This window comes from Ochotona curzoniae, unplaced genomic scaffold, assembly GCF_017591425.1.
Source record: "Ochotona curzoniae isolate NIBS_2020 unplaced genomic scaffold, NIBS_Ocur_1.0 contig_3332, whole genome shotgun sequence".
Lineage (NCBI taxonomy): Eukaryota > Metazoa > Chordata > Mammalia > Lagomorpha > Ochotonidae > Ochotona > Ochotona curzoniae.
This window is the reverse complement of record NW_024465816.1, coordinates 5,640,193-5,659,350: the sequence shown is the minus strand read 5'-3', so window position 1 is coordinate 5,659,350 and position 19,158 is coordinate 5,640,193. Positions and strand designations below refer to the sequence as shown.

At 47.6% G+C, this 19,158-nt stretch overlaps 1 protein-coding gene and 2 non-coding genes across 3 annotated transcripts; all 3 read left to right on the top strand.

Moving 5' to 3' along the window:
- The first annotated feature begins 5,493 nt into the window (after positions 1–5,493).
- Positions 5,494–8,556, top strand: RPL21 (ribosomal protein L21). The gene is made up of 5 exons (XM_040979859.1): positions 5,494–5,590; positions 7,054–7,132; positions 7,322–7,383; positions 7,700–7,812; positions 8,280–8,556. Exons 2-5 carry the CDS (start codon positions 7,066–7,068, stop codon positions 8,518–8,520), a joined length of 483 nt encoding a protein of 160 aa, XP_040835793.1. The 5' UTR covers positions 5,494–5,590; positions 7,054–7,065; the 3' UTR covers positions 8,521–8,556.
- Positions 7,506–7,577, top strand: LOC121156296. Its single transcript, XR_005883841.1, has one exon. It is a non-coding gene; the product is annotated as a small nucleolar RNA SNORD102 (small nucleolar RNA).
- On the top strand, positions 7,855–7,984 carry LOC121156297. Its single transcript, XR_005883842.1, has one exon. It is a non-coding gene; the product is annotated as a small nucleolar RNA SNORA27 (small nucleolar RNA).
- Positions 8,557–19,158: the final 10,602 nt, after the last annotated feature.

The window sequence follows — 19,158 nt, the reverse complement described above, 5'->3', positions numbered from 1 at the left end:
GTCCCTGAACCAACACTGGAGAATTGGAGGAAGCACCAGGCTCCCAGCTTCATACAGGCCCATGTACCATGGAGGCATCCGGAAGTGAGAAATACCAATGATAGCAGCCACTGATGCAAAAGACAGGACAACTGGATATGTGCTTTCCAAGCAGAACTGAAACTAAACTTCCTGATGTATTGGACATGGAGAGAAGGGAAAGCTTAAAGGTGACATCCAGATCCCTGGCTTTGCCAGTCTGGGATGGAAAATACTGGAGCAGAAACAAGTTTGGGGTTTTACTTTGGACATGTTAACTTTGAAATGTTAAATGGTACCCAGGAATAGACACCAATTTGCCCAGAAGTTTAGAGGAGAGGCCTACTTAAGGGCAAAAACCCGGTAGAGAGCAGCCTAGAGACAAAACTGAAAATGATGGCGGCAATTTGCAAGTTATCTGGGAGGATAATGTAGCAGGAGACCCATTAGACTCAAGAAAGATACACACACATATATATGTATATATGCATATATGTACGTGTGTGTGTGTTGATGAAGATGTATGTATTTATTTGAAAGCTGGAGTTACATAGAGAGGAAATGGATGAGAGTGAGAGATCCTCCATCTATTGGTCAATTACACAAACAGCTGCAACAGCCAGGTATGAGTCTGGCTGAAGCCAAAAGCCAGGAATTCCATTTTGGTCTCCCCGATGGGTGCAGGAAGTAAAGTACCTGGACCATCTTCCAATGCCTTACCAGACACATTACAGCAAGGGGCTGGGTGGGAAGTAGAACAAGCAGGATTCAAACCTGTGCTCGATTATGGGATTCCGGCATCACCAGAATCCTGCATACCGGCCCAAGGGAAAAATCTATTCGTTTTTATGATTTGTTAATTTTTATTTGTAGGGAAGGTTTACAGAGATAAGCAGAGACAAAGAGAGCAAGAGGAAGAGAGAGAGAGACAGAGACAGAAAGAGAGAGATCTTCTATCCACTGATTAACTCCCCAAATTGTTGCAGTGGCTGAAGCTGAGCCGATCTGAAGCCAGGAGCTTCCTTTGGTACTCCCACACAGGTATAGGGCCCCAAGGCCTTGAAACATCCTCTGCTACTTTCCCAGGCCACAAGCAGGGAGCTTAATGGGAAGTGGAGCAGCTGGGACATGAATCAGTGCCCACAGGGGATGCTGAAACTGTAAGCAAAATATTAACAGCAAGTGCTATGCCATCCTGCTGGCCCTAGGATAAAATCTATTCTTCCGAGAACATGAAGAGAAGGGAAATCAACAGAACAGTCTGTGGAGCAGTTACTGGGGTTATTTTTCAAGGAGGAAGAAGTGGCCAAGAGTCCAGTGCTTCTGAAAGATCAGAGCAGATAAGAACAGGAAGCATCCTTTGGTTTTGGGAACCCAGAATTAACTGGTGCCTGGGCAAGGGCAGTTTTCGTGGTGCGATGGAACAGAAATCAGATCTCCTGAAAACAGAATGGGAGATGAGAAAAAGATAACAGGACTCATGTCCAACTATTAGATAGTATGACATAGGACCCTGTGCTGTAGCCCAGCGGCTAAAGTCCTCACATTGCATGCGCCAGGATCCCATATGGGCACTGGTTCTAAACCTGGCAGTGCCGTTTCCCATCCAGCTCCCTGCTTCTGGCCTGGGAGGGCAGTGAAGATAGCCCAAAGCCTTGGGACCCTGTAACCGTGTGGGAGACCCAGAAGAAGCTCCTGGCTCCTAACTTCAGATCAGCTCAGCTCTGGCCATTAGGGTCACTTGGGGAGCAAATCAACAGGCAGAAGATGTTCCTCTCTGTCTCTCCTCCTCTCCGTATATATGACTTACTAATTAAAAAAATAATAATAAATCTTTTAAAAGAATCCGGTGTGACACAGCTGAAATCTGACAGTTTTAATGCACAAAATCAGTAATTTCATGAATTTTAAGTTTCACAGGAAAAAAAATCGGGCTGGTGGGAGCAAAGCCTCAGTTGTTTCTATCTGAGATTAAAGAGCGCCACAAATCAGCCTCCCACCAGCCATGGGGAAGACCGGGGTTGACTAGATGTCTGGCTTTGACTTGGTCCTGTCTTGGCCAGGGCAGGCATTTAGGGAGAACTGTCTGTATTAGTGCAAAATCAGCCAAGAAAAACAAGAAACTGCAGTACATCTGTGCATTGCCATTCCTGACCCATGAACCAGAAAAATACCAAACAAAAGAGACAACCATCACCTGGAAAATAAAGATGACAAAGTGTGAAACTTTTTTTTTTTGAAGCTTTACTTATTATTTGAAAGGCAAAGTGACAGAGAGAAAGGAAAAGAAACAGTGAACACAGCCATTTCATCGGCTGATTCACTCCCCAAACAGTTGCAAAAGCCAGGGCTGGGCCAAGCTAAAGATGGGTGACTAAAACTCCATCCTGGTCTCCCACATGGGTGTCGGGGGCCCTGGCACTTAGTCCATCTTGCACTCCTTCTCAGGCACGTTAGCAGGGAGCTGCACTGGAAGTGGAGCAGACAGGTATTCACATCAGACGCTGGCATAGCAGGCCGTGGCTTAATCCACCTTGCCATGATGCCGTGCCTATGTGGACTTCTTCAGAGAGGATAGGTGTATAAATTACCTGACCCATGGCAGGGGATGTCAGGCACTGAGCACCCCCTTGCAATGGCTGACCTTGAAATTGTGGCAGGAGGACCTGGTGCGATAGCATAGTGATTAAGGTCCTCGCCTTGCACACCCAGGATCCCATATAGTCGCTGGTTCTAATCCCGGCAGCCCCACTTCCCATCCAGTTCCCTGCTTGTGGCCTGGGAAGGCAGTCGAGGACAGCCCAAAGCCTTGGGACCCTGCATCCGCGTGGGAGACCTGGAAGAGCTCCTGGCTCCTGCCTCTGGATTGGCTCAGCTCCAGCTGTTGCGCTCACTTGGGGAGTGAATTATCGGACGGAAGATCTTCCTATCTGTCTATGCTCTCTATATATCAGCCTTTCCAATAAAAATAAATAAATCTTAAAAAAAAAAAGAAAGAAAGAAAGAAAGAAAAGGAACTGTGGCAGGAGCTGAAATCTCAAACGCCTACAGGGCCAGACAGGTCAAGGCCCTAAGGAACTCAAGGATACAGATCCGAGCAGGCGGCCACTGGATTGCCACACCAACACTGTCAGCGCTGTCTTGCCATGTCTCCTGGCTTTTCAAGACAAGCCAGAAATTCCGATTTGTTGAAAATGTACTCTATCTTAGTACTAATGACAAAAGGCATTATTCTGTAGGTCAAAGAAAACATGTCTGATTGCTAAAAATATCATCCATGGCTGAGTAGCTTGCGATGCAGTCACACCTGGTGGCCCGTTTAGGAGATTGACTCCAACAACATCCACCTTTGCTTGGCTGCATTTATCCACAGCTGTGTGCTTGCTAAGGCAGTGATAGGACAGAAAGTGGGACTAGAGAGAGCTGAAAGGAAGTGATTACAAGGATGACGAACAGAAAACCAAGTCAGATAGACAAATTTACAAGCCAAAGATTATGGTGAAGCGGAGGAGTGACAATCTTGTGCAGTTTTTAGAAGCTAAAAGTTTTCTATGTATCCCATGAGTCAATGAATGTAAATTTTCTTTTTTTTTTTTTTTAAGATTTTATTTATTTTTTATTGGAAAGGCAGAAATACAGAGAGCAGGATAGACAGGAAGATCTTCCATCTGATGATTCACTCCTCTAGTGGCCACAACGGCTGGAGCTGAGCCAATCCGAAGGCAGGAGGCCAGAACTTCCTCCAGGTCTCCCACACGGGTGCAGGGTCCCAAGGCTTTGGGCCGTCCTCGACTGCTTTCCCAGGCCACTAGCAGGGACCTGGATGGGAAGTGGGGCTGTCGGGATTAGAACTGGCGCTCATATGGGATCCTGGCATGTTCAAGGCAAGGACTTTAACCACTATGCTATCACGCCCGGCCCTAAATGTAAATTTTCAAAAGCAATGGTATAACATCTTCTTCAAAATGTAGCCTAAAAACATTACAATCATGAGGCAAACAGATGAATTCTAGTAGCAAGGCAGCCTACCAAAAAAAAAAAAAAAAAAAAACCCCAAAAAAACCAAGCCAGCATTCCTCAAAATCATCAGTCACAACAAAAATAAGGAAAGTCTGAGGAAATTTCCCAGCCCACGACACATAAGGACATGTAATAACTAAATCCTGGTCTGTGGTATCCAGAATGGGATCTTGGAGCAGAAACCAGGAAATGCAGAAGGAACTAAGGAGATCCAACTAAATGCTGAACTTCAGCTAACAAAAGTGTACTAGTTTTTCTTTTTTTAAAATAATATATTCTTCTTATTTTGGACGATGTTTACACACAGACCACCAATTAGGGCGAGGAGGGTTGATGAATCGGGGAGAGTGGACAAGAAAACTGCTTCCAAGCTCCTCCTCCTTCCTATATCTGGGGAAAGTGGGGAGATAGGGGAGACGGCTGCTCCCAGCACCCCAACCGCATCAATACCCGGGAATGGGGGGACAGCACCCGAAGACATCCGAGGGCCCCTAATGTGGAGCATGCTCCAAGGTTGAGGAAATCCTGCCCAGGTCCATTGGCTGACACAAGCGACGTTAGAGTTTTGATCCACCCAGATACTCTGTCAGAGCCTGACCGGGAGCGCTGAATACTGGTTTCTTCTTAATTGCAACGATTATACCAGAGTAATGTGACGATGTTAAGAATGGGTAAAACTGGGGCGCTATGCGGTAGCCCAGCGGCTAAAATCCTGGCCTTGTAAGTGCCAGGAACCCATGTGGGCACTGGTTCTAATCCCGGTGGCCCCGCTTCCCATCCAGCTCCCTGCCTGTGGCCCGGGAAAGCAGTCGAGGACGGCCCAAAGCCTTGGGACCCTGCACCTGCGTGGGAGACCCGAAAGAGGCTCCTGGCTTCGGATAGGCGCAGTACCGGCCGTTGTGTCCGCTTGGGTAGTGACGATCTTTCTGTCTCTCCTTATATCCGTAAATATGATGTCTTTCCAATAAAAATAGACTTAAAAATATATATAAGTGATTTCTAATAGAATGAAACAATGGCCCCTCCTATTATACTACAATGACACACTTCGGTGCAAGTGTTCACATTTGCCGAGGTGCACCTGTTTAGACGCACAGGAGTTAAATAAATAAGCAAGACAACTCTTGCCAAGACGCACCGCCAGGTAACATTTTTGTAAGCATTTCTAAAGAGCCGGTCGGCAACAGGCGCCAGGGACGCGTCCACGGGCAGTGACGTCACAGCACAGCCGGCGGGCTCACGCCAGGAGACGCCCGCATGATGACGTCAGCGCGCCCAGGACGCCGCCCCCCCACGGTCACCCTGCAAGGCCCCTTTCCGGGCTGACCGAAGATGCAAATATATCTTGCTTGAGCTGATGTCCTGCTTCGCTCGGGAAGGGAAAATATCCCCATAGAGTGTGCTGGTTCTCCGGGAGAAACGTCTTTTCTGGGCTACAGTGTCTTTCGGACGGCGTTTTTCTCAGGCGGCGCCGCGGGCAGCCCGCAGGCCCTTGTAAGACGCGCGCCGCGGCCCCGCCCCCTTCCTTTCGGCCGGAGCCGCCATCTTCCAGGTAGGCCTGGCGCGTGGCTCCCGGTGGCCGGCGATCCGGCGGCGGGAAGGCGGGCCCCGGGGCCGCCCGGACGGGATGTGGAGGGCCGCAAGGGCCACTGTGTGTCGGCCGGAGCCCACCGGCGGGAAGGCGAGCCCCGGGGCCGAGGCCTTGCGCGGAGAGGCGGCTTGGGGTTGCCCGGGGAGGGCTTCATCTTCCTTCTGCCGCTTGGCGTGGAGCGCCCTGCCTGGCCGGCTGTCCTCCTGAGCTCTAGCGTGAGGGGTTTTCTTGCTCACGTAGGAGCTAACCTTACACGCCTGGGGAGTGGGCACCGCCTGGGAGCCGCCCGGGCCGCCATCGGACGGTGGTGGTTATCCCTGGTGGGGGCCGAGTCGGCCCGGGCCGCGAGCTGCGGACGAGGTGACGTGTAGAAAATGCTGTTTTAGGGTTTAGACTGGGGCTGGCATGGGAATCGGGCACGGGGAAGGCGGAGTTGAGTCGTTTGTCCAGTTTGTTACTGTATTGATTATACTTACGCCGTACCCCTCAGTGTAGCCCAGACGATGTAGTTTATGAAACTGTTACCCCCACGGTTTCCACGTGGGGCATCGTTGTGAAATGAGCTGGCTTAGCAGTGCAGGGTCGCGGTGCTGACCATGCTGTCCCTGGCTCCACGGGGTGCCTGCAGCACTGGCTTAGGAGCTCAAGCCCGAATAGGAAAGATTTAGAGGAGGGACCTGGGCCTGGTTGATTTAGAGGAGATTTAGGACAGGGGACCTGGGCCTGGTTGATTTGTCCAAAGTATAATTTGCATGCGTCCACTGTAAGCAGACCTCACGGTTTCCTTGGGCTGAGTGGGACAGTCTTGTCAGTGGACTAACCCAGTTTGTGTAAGGGGAATGTTTTAGTAGAATTGGTTTTTCCTTTAACGAAGGAGTCGGGTAGACCACTCTACAGGGTCACACCTCATTGGCCTGCGTCTGTTCATGGTAGGAATCTGTGCTGGGAATGGCAGTTCTGTCCTTGAGTAACCAGAGAGTTCCAAAATCAGTCTTCTGGTTGTTTGAGACCACAGAAGATGGCATTCTGAGTGCAAGTGAAGGCTGGTGTGATAAGTTGGCTGCTCTGGCACGCTTGAGGGTTCCAGCAGTTGTGGCCAGTGGTAGCTGGCGTTGCAGATGAGGGGAAGCCTAAATGCAGGTGTTGTGGCAAAGGAAGCGGGGGCTGCTGCACGGGATTTGGCTGGCTGTAAAGCTAGTCCTCTACGCCCACCCAGCCGTAAATAAATAGGAAATGAGATCTTTAATTAAATATTTGATGTAGAAAGCCAGTTTAAAAAAGGGAAACTTAATCCTTTAATGAATTGATGCAGATCTTGTCGCGTTGCTTTGGCAACGTAAAAACATTTGAGATGAGCAAGGTTCTGTTTTAAAAGGCTGTCAGTTTTCAGTTGTGTTTGAGTTTGTGTCGTTTTCTGGTTGCAGTAATTGGCCAAGATGACGAACACAAAGGGAAAGAGGAGAGGCACCCGCTACATGTTCTCCAGGCCCTTCAGGAAGCATGGTGAGTACCCGTGGCAGGCGTGTGTGTCTTACTGATGGGTGTGTGCTGGCATCTGCTTCGATTCATCCACTATACAACTGTGTAGTAGTGTCTTGACTACCCTGATTTTGCTGTCAGGGATAATTATCCATTGGCAGCTTGTGAAGCTTCATTGTGTATATGGTAAAAACTGATAATCTTTCTTTGCAGGAGTCGTTCCTTTGGCCACATACATGCGCATTTACAAGAAAGGTGACATTGTAGACATCAAGGTATGCTAAAAGAATGGAATGCATGCTTTACGAATTCTGTTCTTTAGAAGCTAGTGCAAAATTGGAAAATATCATGAAAAGAGACTCCAGTGAAAGCTGTGTTATGGCGTGGTACTCCAGAGAGCTTAATGATGAATTTCTCTTTGATTGCTTGAAGCAATATGAAAAAATACATTTCACCGGCTCTGAAAGCTCTTGAGTTGCCAAATCATAAGAGGGGCTGGGATTGTGCTGTAGTGAGACATGTTCTTAAAGTCAAGGTTTCAAAGGAAGAGGAAGTTGCTGCTGTAACATTTGTGTCCCTTTTTTTAACCAGGGAATGGGTACTGTTCAAAAAGGAATGCCCCATAAATGTTACCATGGCAAAACTGGAAGAGTCTACAATGTGACCCAGCATGCTGTTGGCATAGTTGTAAACAAGCAAGTCAAGTAAGTAACTTCCTGCCTTTTTAACTGATGGGCATTTTCTCACGCCCCCTTTTCACTTTGCCAATTAGACTTTCATGTCTTTATTGGTCATTCAAGTGGGGCAAAGAAATTATCCTTTTAAAACTCAGGCAGACTTGAGTGTTTGTCTTGTAACCTGTCAGAGGAAACAAGCTGAAATGGAAAGCCTTATGTGACTAGGACTAAGCAATTCTAGTTCCTATGATAAATTGGAATCTTAGATTTTGTTGGTCTGTTTTTTATTGGAAAATTAATGTTTTGAGCGTGTTGTCCTATTAGCAGAGCTTAAACGGGCATTTGCCAAAAGATTGATGATGGATGATAATCAATTAAACCATCATCTTGTTGATTTATCCTGTCAAGGTTTAGGGGGAAAAAAGAGACCCATGATTTATTTAACAAATGAAACAGCCTAATGACTTTCTGCATTTGATGCTTGCTCTGTGCAGGGGCAAGATTCTTGCGAAGAGGATCAATGTGCGCATCGAGCACATCAAACACTCCAAGAGCCGGGATAGCTTCCTGAAGCGGGTGAAGGAGAATGATCAGAAGAAGAAAGAAGCCAAAGAGAAAGGCACGTGGGTGCAGCTGAAGCGCCAGCCCGCCCCACCCAGGGAGGCTCACTTCGTGAGAACCAACGGGAAGGAACCCGAGCTGCTAGAGCCCATTCCCTACGAATTCATGGCATAACAAATGAAAGCAAAATAAAAGACCTCTAGACTCTTATACAAGTGTGATGTCTTGTTTCCCATGGGAGTGCGTAAATCACATTTTAACTCTCCTGGTTCATTGTGTGTAGCCTTTCCTGCTTAAGTTCTGGGGTGAGCAGAATTGGTTAGGAAATGGACAGGTGTTAACTTTCAAGTGTTTTAGTTAATTTTTCAGTTAAAAAGCTTGGTAGTTTCAAAATACTGGCATTGGCCATGAAGGTTGATATCAAAGGAGCAAATACTGTTCTCGTGTGACATGCTGAATACCAAGCGGGAGTCAAGCTTCTCAAGGCCCGACTGGAGGGAGCACACAAGCTAGCTCGTGTTCTGTGGAAGTAGAAATCAGACTTGCCCAATGTGTGTGTGCTACTCCAGCTTGGGAACTGCTGCCCTCTGTCTTTGAAGCAGCAGCCTTCTGGGAGCAGTGTACCTCAGCCAGGCTGTGATTCTCCAAAGGCTTGTGTCATGACTGACTGGTTGGTGAGGCCTAACGGATTTGTTTTGAGTTGTGTTTTCTACTATTCAACTGGAGAACAAGAACTCCCTTGTATTCCTGGTGTAGCAGGTGCTATGGGTGAGAAAAAGCTTAATTGGCCTTATGCTTTGCTGGAAAGGGAAAATGATGTAATTATCAATGTACGGCAAAGTAAGCTATGCATTGCTGTCTTAAACAATGACTGCCCTATTGGCCAATGGGAAATTTCCATTTCTTGGAACCAAAAAGCAGTAACTTGGATCTTTCTTGGTGTGTTCTCATCCAAGTTCTAATTGAGAGTCTAAACTAACATAGCTGAATTCTATTTCAGAACTTAGTATCCATTCCTGCATTGTCCACACTCTTTCCCATCTCCCATCCCTTTAATATTTATTTGAGAGGGCAACAGCTGGGTTTGGGCCACACAGTTTTTTTAAAAAGCTGGAATGGGAGTAAGTGTCTGCCTTTCAAGGGTCATTGTGAGGATTAGAACTGCTTGTTGCATACTTAATGTAGTATAAGGTGAAACTAGCTATTTTGTCATCAACTAAATGCAACTGATAACTTTATAGGGGTGCATGTGGCCCACCCTTCACTGAGGCAGGTATATCATGAGATTGAGTGGTGCATATGGTTGAGATCTCTGCATTGGAGTAATAGTTAACACCACTAACAGTTTATGAAAGATGTATTTTAATTCTTGTGCCTATTTTGAGGTGTGTCTGTCCTGGTAGATGTGTAAAGAAATCGGGCCTTGTACCATGGCTCAGTTGGCTAATCCTCAAGTGCCATGAGCCCACGTGGGTACCGGTTCATGTCCTGGCTGCTCCATTTCCCATTCAGCTCCCTCCTTGTGACCTGGGAAAGCAAAGGAGGATGGCCCAAATTCTTGGAACCCTGCACCCACTAGAGGATACCTCTAGCTTCATATCACTTGGCAAGTGAACCAGCAGATGGAAGATCTGTCTCTAGACCTACCTTTCCAATAAAAAGAAATCTTAAGTGTAAGGAAAGAGGAACTGGCATGTAGCCAGTAAAGCTGCCTGTGGTGCCGGTGTCGCATATGGAATTCAGTTCAAGTCTGTATGCGCTCCAGCTCCGTACTAACTGGGAAGGCCGTGGGGGATGGCCCAAGAACTTTTGAGGCCCGTGCCACTCATTTGAGAAATTTGAAAGAAGCTCCTGTGTCCTGGTGTCAGACCATCCCAGCTTTGACCAGATAGGCGATTTGGGGAGTGAACAGAAGGATGAAGATCTCTGTCCCTCTGTGTGAGTTGACTTTCAAATCTTTAAAGGAAGATTCTGAGTGTGCTTTCCTCATGCCAGCTTCCTAATCACACCATCCAGCTGCAGTGAGTGGGATGTGTGTGTTTTAAAAGGGCTTTGGGGGCCTGCTGTGCTGGCTCTATAGCTAATCTGCCTGCAGGATCCCCTACTCATACTGCTTCAAGTCCCAGCTGCTCTACTTGGGAGTTCCCTGGCTGGCCTGGGAAAGCAGCAGAGGATGGCTCAGGTCCTTGGGCCGGACACCCACATGACCTCAAAGAAGCTCCTGGCTCCAGACTTGAGATGAACTCCAGCTCTGGCTGTTGTGGCCATTTGGGCACTGAACTGATAGATGGAAGTTACCTGAATCTATCTCTCCAAAGTCGCAAAAAAGCTGTTCAGATACACAAAGAATTGGCATGTGTAATGTATGTGATAGGATAAAACTTCACCTTTGACCCTTTGTAAACTGCTTGCTACTAAATTGCTTCTCCTGTATTGTTTTAATTTATGCTAGAGGTATTCGGAAAATGAGATTTGTTTCTCCCAGTTCCTTTGCTCCCATCTGCCTTGCTTGAGCCTGACATGCCTGTTCTCTGCTCAGGCTGAGCTTCATGATGGCACCTTGAGGGGAGGGATGCAGAAGAGACTTGCACTTAGGAGAGGGATTTCCTCTGGTTTGGTTTCATGGAATGAAATTCTCCATGTGGCTCCTGTAAAACCTTTTTTACTTACCTCAAAGGCAGATGTACAGAGCAGAAGAGACCAATCTTACATCCACTGGTTCACTCCCCCATATGGGCCACAACGGCGTGGAGCTGAGCTGATTATGAGCCTCCTCTGGGTCTCCCACGTGGGTGCAGAGTCCCAAGGACTTGAATCATCCTGCCACTGCCCTCCCAGGAGGAACAGGAGCAGGATTGAAATTAGCCAGGATTAGAACCAGTGTCCAAATGGGTGCTGGCCCTATAGGCAGAGGATTGGCCTGTTGAGCAACTACCCACCCCAACAGATGTTTCTAATTTTGCTCAAGTGACTGTAATTTTTGAAAATTTGTCTCCCTCACTACTTGGGGACTGTGTCTGTATATTTTCACCTTATGATCCATGGTACACAAGTCTCTTTGAATTAGAGGATAATGAGGAAAGTGTTACATTAAAAAATGCATTTTCTTTATGTTCAGTGTCCCTATTGACCTTATGAGACTATTTCTCTGTGTATTGAGGGCCAATTATCCATTTTTGTCATGGGGAATTGATTGTTAGGTCCCCCACAGGATGTACAAAGGCCAGGAAACCTGAGAATGTTTCTGTTTATTCCCTGGCACGCTTTGTCAGTGAAATGACTTAGAGGCGTTTGGACCAGTTGATTCCCAGAGAGGCGTTGTGTACCGAGGGTCTAGGATTCCATGTGCTGGACCGACAGGTCTGCCTGCTGGCTCGCTGGGTCGGGCTGAAGCCAGAACCCACAGTTCCTGGGTCTCCCACGTCAGTGGCAGAGCTCACACTAGAGCTGGTGTGGGATGTGGGGATCCCCAGTGGCATCTTGGCTGCTGCGCTAAACATCTGACCTGAGTCTTTGTTTTCTAAAGATTCATTTGAAAGAATCATGGAGTGGGAGAGACAGAGATCTTCATTCACTGGTTTGTTCTGCAAAAGGTTACAGTGGCCAGATCTGAGACAGTCAAAAACCAGAGGCTTTTGGGTTGGCCACGTCAGTGCAGAGTCCAAGTACTTGGGCCATCCTCCAAAGCTTTCCCAGACACATTATCAGGGAACTGAATTAGAATTCGAATAGCTGGGTCTTGAACCAGTGCCTATAGTATGTGCGTTCCAGTTCCAGATGGCATGCTGACAAAATGATTTTCCAGGCTGGTTTGTTTGTTTGTTTGTTTTTAAGATTTAATTTTTTTAAATTGAGAAGTCAGATATACAGAAAGATCTTCCAACCGCTGGTTCACTCCCCAAGTGGCCACAAGAGCAGAACTGAGCTGATCCGAAGCCAGGAGCCAGGAACTTCTTCCAGGTCTCCCATGCAGGTGCAGGGGCCCAAGGTTTTGGGCCGTCCTCTACTGCTTTCCTAAGTCACAAGCAGGGAGCTGGATGGGAAGTGGAGCAGCTGAGATATGAACCGGTGTCCATATGGGATCTTGGGTGTGCAAAGCAAGGATTTTAGCCACTAAGCTACTGCGCCGGGCCCTGCAAGTTGTTCCAATGGTTGGCACTCCAGCTTACCATGAAAAATTCTTGTCTTGAACACTATTACAATGTGGTGCTTGCTAAATTGGGAGAAAATGTCACATTTGTTTATTGAGTGTGACCTCAGTTTTGGGACACTTTTCTGTTTCTTTTTCCACCTCTCGCTGTATCTCATTTTTCTGACCTTTCTGACCACTAGGCTGTTGTTCTGGGCCCAACTGCCAAGATTTTGTAATTGACATTTTCTCTCGTGCATTGCTTTTCCGTCTTAGGTCCCCATGGCCTATCCAACTCTCCCCCCAACCCAGCTTTCTTCAGCCTCCACCCAATTTGATTCCCTGTGTTCTTTTTTCTGTCCCGTAGAGTGCTTCCCACTGCCTAGCCTACTTTTGGAATGTGTAAGTTTATCAGCGTTCCTCTGGGAGTCTTGATTAAGATGGAGAATGTTCACAGAACATTGGGAACGGAAGCAAACACCAGGAAGACCTATGAAGGCGGTGACAGTGTAGGAGGAACAGACAGCAAGACCCGCCTGTCCGTGCACCAGGCGGAGGCGGGGAGTCGGGAGAGAAGAGAAAACTGAGTTAGGGTGGCCTGGCCTCTTGTTCCTGCCGTCCTCCTGGACTCCCTCCACCTGCCGCTTCCTTGACTTCAGCCTACAGACTCGGGAAAGCTGGCACACGAATGAAGCAGTGTTTCCTGTGCCTTCCTGGTTCTTCTCGTAGCTAAATTTCCTGGTCGCCTACTGCAAATCTGGCTTCCGCCTCCGCTGCTGTGATGCGACTGTACTCTCAAAGGTTACCAAAAACTTGCTAGTTAACACTTTTAATTTTAGCTCCCTAATATTTGGCGAGGCGAGTGCAGGCATCAGCTAACGCAGTTTACTCAGAGCACTCTCTCAACAGCCCTTGATCTACTGCATCTGTCACTCTTTTCCTTCTCTGTAAGTCCTACCTGCCTGGCTAACCCAGGGGTTCTCAAAGCGGGCACCAAAGGCAGTGTCAGAACTAACTGGAAGCTTGTTGAAGATGCAGATCTTCCCCAGACTCAGACTGAGGCTCTGGGAGGAGCCCAGCACTGTGCGTTACTCGGCTCTCACCTACGTCTTTAACCCGAGGCACACTTGAGGCTCAAGTTGCAGAGCTCACACTTGTATAAATGCAGCTCTACATTTCCAACTGCCCCGTGGGCAGCTCCATCTGGAAGTCTTGCAGATATTACAGATTCATTTAAAAGCATTATTTTTATATATATAAATAGATGAGTTACACGGGAGTCTCTGAGATTAGAGGGTGTGTGTGTGTGTGTGTGTGTGTGTGTGTGTGTGTGTGCTGACTAAATTACATGTCTGTCTTGAAATGTGGATCCTCTTCAATAGTCACCAACCACCACAGATTCTGAATTTATAAATCAATCCTTTACAACTTGTTTTTCTTACACTTATCAATGAAAATGAAGGAAGCTATCCTTTTTTTTTTGTAAAATTATTTATTTACTTGAAGGACAGAGGTCTCCCATCCACCGATTCACTCCAGATAGCCACAGTAGCTGGCATGGCCTAGGCTGAGCTTGGGAGCCAGGAGCTTCAGCCAAGTCTCCCGTGCGGGCGGCAGGGGCCCAAGCTCCTGGCTGTTGGGAGCTGGATCAGGCACTCACATAGGATGCTCATAGTATAGGCAGTGGCGTAACTCTGCCACACCAGTAGCCCCAAGGAAAATATTCCAGCTCTAAACCTTTTACCCTGCTTTCAAGTTAGTAATAGCCTTGACTGTGAATGATACTACATCGGCCATTTCACTTTGAATTGTGTCTCTTCTCATCCTAGTCAGATAAATCATTCTGGTTTTGTTCAGGGGAACATCATCCTAAGAGTTGAATACAAAAATAAACACTCTTGAAGTTTACCTTTGAATATTGTGGCACAAAAAATGACCCGGGCAGGTTGGGAGTGGGGTGGCGGGGTTGGCTGCTCCACTTCTGATCCAGCTCCTCGCTGATGTGCCTGGGAAAGGAGCAGAAGATGTGCCAGGGATTGGGGCCCTGCCACCCATGTGGGAGACGTGGTTGCAGTTCTAGGCTCCTGGCTGCAACACATTCCAGCCCCAGCCATTGCATCCATGGGAGGAGCAAACCAGTGGAAAGAAGAACTCTCTCCCTCCCTCTAAACCTCAGTCATGTTCATATCCCTTCAATCTTCCCATTAGTATAGTATTAACCTTTTCTCAGTACTGGGATGGAGAAAAAAAGATGCTAGACTATAAGCAATCACTAAAACCAAGCAGTAAAATTGCCAGAATATAAATAAGTTAGGTTTGCCTTATTCCCTTTTATGCCCAAGAGAAATTTTGAAACTGGAGTTGATTTATTTGGAATCTAGGTGTTTGTAGGCTGTTTCTTCCTCCCCAGCCTCACTTAATGGGGAAAAAAAAATTGGTCTTGTCTATGCAAAAGACTCACAGAATCTGTTAGAGAAGTTGCTAGGTTATGAATAACAGCAGTGAGGCAGCATACGGGGCTCTCATTGCTGAAGTGGAAAAACTATACAGAAAACTGAGTAAGTGACCAAAGTCTGCACTGTGACTGTTTGCAAACAGCCAAAGTGTGTGTAGAGAACAGTGGACAGGTTGGCTTTCACAGCTACTAATGCAAGAGGCACCAAAAATGTAAACACTTTTCCAGCAGGACTGGACTGTGTGCAAATCACATCAGGTGGGTATGCTTAGGTGTCAATGAGACCGGAATATTCTCCACCTGCGGAGGAAGAGGGTGAGTTGCTCAGGGGAGATAAGTCAACAGTTGAAGCCCCTTCAATGTAGAGATGATTATATCTGGTGCTGTGTAAGCTTCTGCCATGGATGTGGTGGCAGCAAGTGGCTCCCAGAACAGTTCAACAGCCTCTACAGCATCCCAATACACCCCCTTCCATGGCATTTGTTGGCATCCACAGTCAGGTCTCGACCTTTAAGGTCACCCAACATGCCTTCATGTGCATGGTTGCTCCCCGGGCTTGCTGCACCCTTCCTGTGTTCACCACTTTGCACAAGCAGTGTCAGCCTCTGCTAGATGTACCCTTCTCCCAAGTCCAAGTCTTACCTGAAGACTGGAATTCAAATGTCAATCTGGCTAGGAAATAGTTAATAACTGCCCTAGTCTGATATTATTTGCACGTTACCAAATTCTGCCCTTCACACTCATTCTAAACACCCACAGATTTGTATATCTGTATCTATGCCTACGCATTCCTATTATCTTTGGAAAAACCACTTCAGCTTGTCTGTGTTATATTGGTCGCACCACAATTTTACATAACTCTGGACACAAAGAGATCTACAATGAAATAGCAGAATAGAAGCAGCAACAATTCAGGCAAGGCTATTTATAATCCTAAATTCAGCAGCTTATTGTCTTCACTAAAAGGTCACATTTTATCTTGTGTATATGCAGAGGCTAAGAACTTTCCCAAGAACAGAGTAATATTTTGAGATCTGAGCAAAGGTGTAATGTCATTTCCAAACGGAACCTAATTTTCACTAGACAGAGAACAGGCTTAAGACCGTAAACACAAATGAGCTTATTCCAGACGAGGGAATGTAGAGCAAGGAATGAAATCAGGAGATACAGTCAAGGGTCGGCCAAGGAAGATGTTTCCCCTCGGAGACTCCTGCATGTGAACGAGCAATCTCCTTGGTTGCTGTCAACGATCATCCTCTCTCCTGTTTCTTGATCTCTGAATGGCAGGAGCCAGGGTTGTCTAAGCTAGCCAAGGCCGTCCCAGTTATCTTTGTTACGTACTTGGATGATTACTTTCCTGGCTTCTCTCATTCTGGCCAGTGAGTTTTTGTGAGAACTGCTTTACTCCATAATGAAAACAAGAAGGTCTGTCCATTAGTCCTCCACCTCCCCTCAAGGACTCAGGCTGCAGAGTGAGGGTAGTCGATACTGCTGTTTTGTTTTTAAAGATGTTTTTTATTTCATTGAAAGGCTGAGTTGGAGAGGGAGAAAGAGGGAGATGGAGAAGGAGAGGGAAAGACATCCCCCCACTCACTGGCTCACTTCTGAAATGGCTTCAACAGCCTGGGCTGAGCCAGGGCAAAGCCAGGTGTCTAGAACTCTCTCTAGCTCACACATGTGAGTGGCAAGTTACCCAAGCACTTGGTGATCCTCTTTGCTCTCACAAACACATTAGCAGGAAGCTAGATCAGAAGTGGAACAGCCAGGCCTTGAACCAGCATCCACATGGGATACTGGCACTGCAGGCGTTGCTCTACCCACTGTGCCTCAGAGCCAGTACTGATACTAGATTGTTAGTGGTGGATGGGGCACGGGCTATTTCTGACCTAGAAGAGCTCTGGATGAAGCCTTGATGCTGCAGGAGCCATCTTATATCTAAGAAGCAGAGGCCAGGGGCTGGCAGTCTAATGCAGTGAGAATATAATATAATATAATATAATATAATATAATATAATATAATATAATATAATATAATATAATATAATATAATAATGCCTGCAATATTGGCATTGTGTATGGGGCTGCCAGTTCAAGCCCCAGCTACTCTGCTCCTGATCAAGCTCCTTGCTCGTCATCTGCCTGGGGAAGCAGCGGAATATGACCCAAGCATTTGGGGCCCTGGCACTCACGCTGAAGACCACATGGGAGTTCCTCCTCTCTCCCTCTGTGACTCTACCTTTTAAATAAGTCTTGGGCCAATGCTGCGGCAAACTAAGTTAAGCCTCTGCTGTGATGGGTGCTCCGCCATCCTGTATGGGTGCTGGCTCGAGTCCTGGCTGCTCCACTTCAGATCTAGCTCTCTACCAATGTACGTGGGAAAGTTGCAAAACATGGCTCAAGTCCTTGGGGTCCTGGACTTACGTGGGAGACCCGGAAGAAGCTCTGGGCTCCTGGCTTTGACCTAGCTCCAGCTGCGTGGCCAGTAGGTGAAAGATCCTCTCTTTCTCTGTAAATCTGCCTTTCAAATAAAAATAAATAAATCAGATAGATGGATAGGTAGATAATTTAAGGAGCGGCTAAGACAAAACAGGCAACAGCTCCGGCCCCTATTCTGGAGCCTCTTTTGGGCCCAGGGCCCTAACAGTTTCACAGGTGTCCCTCAAGCAGCCTTTGTCTCAAAGATGCCTCCACCAGGGTGGAGAGGGCTCTGCTCCAAGTCGTTCCAGTTAAACTGCGGTTTGACAGAGGAGATGGCCTGATGAACCGTCAAACGTCAGAACATCTGGCCTCTGGTGGTCCATCTCGGGATTCCTGGGATACTTTTCCTGAGGGCAGCTTTCACAAAACCAAGGCTTTGAGATGACGGTCACAAACATGACTCCCGCTTTCCAGTTCACACAGTGGAGCCCATACCCATCCAACAAGTCTTTATCCATACAGGCAATCATTTGTGAAAGGTTTACAAGTCCCAGGCACACCTATGGAGACACAAGTCTCTGACCATCCTGGAGACGGGCATGAAACAAATATTCCAGAAGAAGGTCATGAGATTGGGATCAAGACTCCAAGGGTACCTTCAGAGTGGGAGAAGGAGCGATGATTAGGGAACACAACTCCAAGGGATGCAGCTGTCCGTGGAGTCACACCAAGCTGTACTGGTTGAAGTCCAGATTGTTCGGCAGAGAAATGAGGAGAGCCATCGAGATGGAGAGGAAACGTCAAGAGGCAGTGGCATGAGACGGAATGAGATGTGGTGATTAAGCAATAAAGTCAGAGGTGACTGGAGCCAAGCATGACTCACAGATCACTGGCTGGGGTAGATAGATGGGGACACAACCATGAGCATGGACAGTTGCAAGATGGACCCCATTCCTCTGCCATTCCATGTGATTCAGATTTTTCCGATATGGGCTTGGATCTGCTGCTGGCCTCATGGCTTGTTGTGACCAGTACAATGCAGTAGATTTGAGGTGCTCCATCCTGGAGCCGAGCTTCCTAGAGACCTTGTCCATTTCCACTCATTCTCTAAGGAGTTGGCTCACAACCAGCCATCATGAGAACTGGCCAGGCCAATCTGCCAGATGACCAGAGATGTGTGACTCTCTCAGCGTGCCACCTCAATGAGACCCTACAGCAAGATCAGGAGTCACCCCCACGGGAGGACACAACGGAGCAAACTTTCCATCTCCTAAATTCCTCCCCACTCCTGCCGAAGCCTTGGAGCTTATTCCAGAGAACTCAGTGAGGACCAGCAGAGCCTGGCTTGAAGCAGCCTCGCTATTCCCACCCCCTGCTCTCCCCCCAGACCTATAGACTTGTGGATGGCTTCCAGCGGGGGTTGTTTGAAACCACTGTGCTTGGATTGGAATGGGGTGACCAGGCATGGGCTTGTCTAGTAGGCAGCAGGACCACTGAGGCTGGAACGCAGGAAGCCCTAGAATGAAGATGGAGCCCTCTGCCTTGCCACAGCGAGCTCTCGGAATCCCAGAACTTGTCTTCTTTGGGGCTGTCTTCCTCCCACTCCCCAACTCCCAGCCTACATTCCACCACCGTTAACTAGAAGCCCACACTTGAATAATGGAGCAAATGCATGCATGACTCACGTGCTCTGAAGGGTATTAACGATGGAGAATGAGCCTGGAGCCCGAGCTCCCGGCCTGTGGAATGCTTGCGGAGTGTTCACGCATGAGTCAGTGCAAAGCCCCGGGCCAGCAGGAGCTGCAGACAA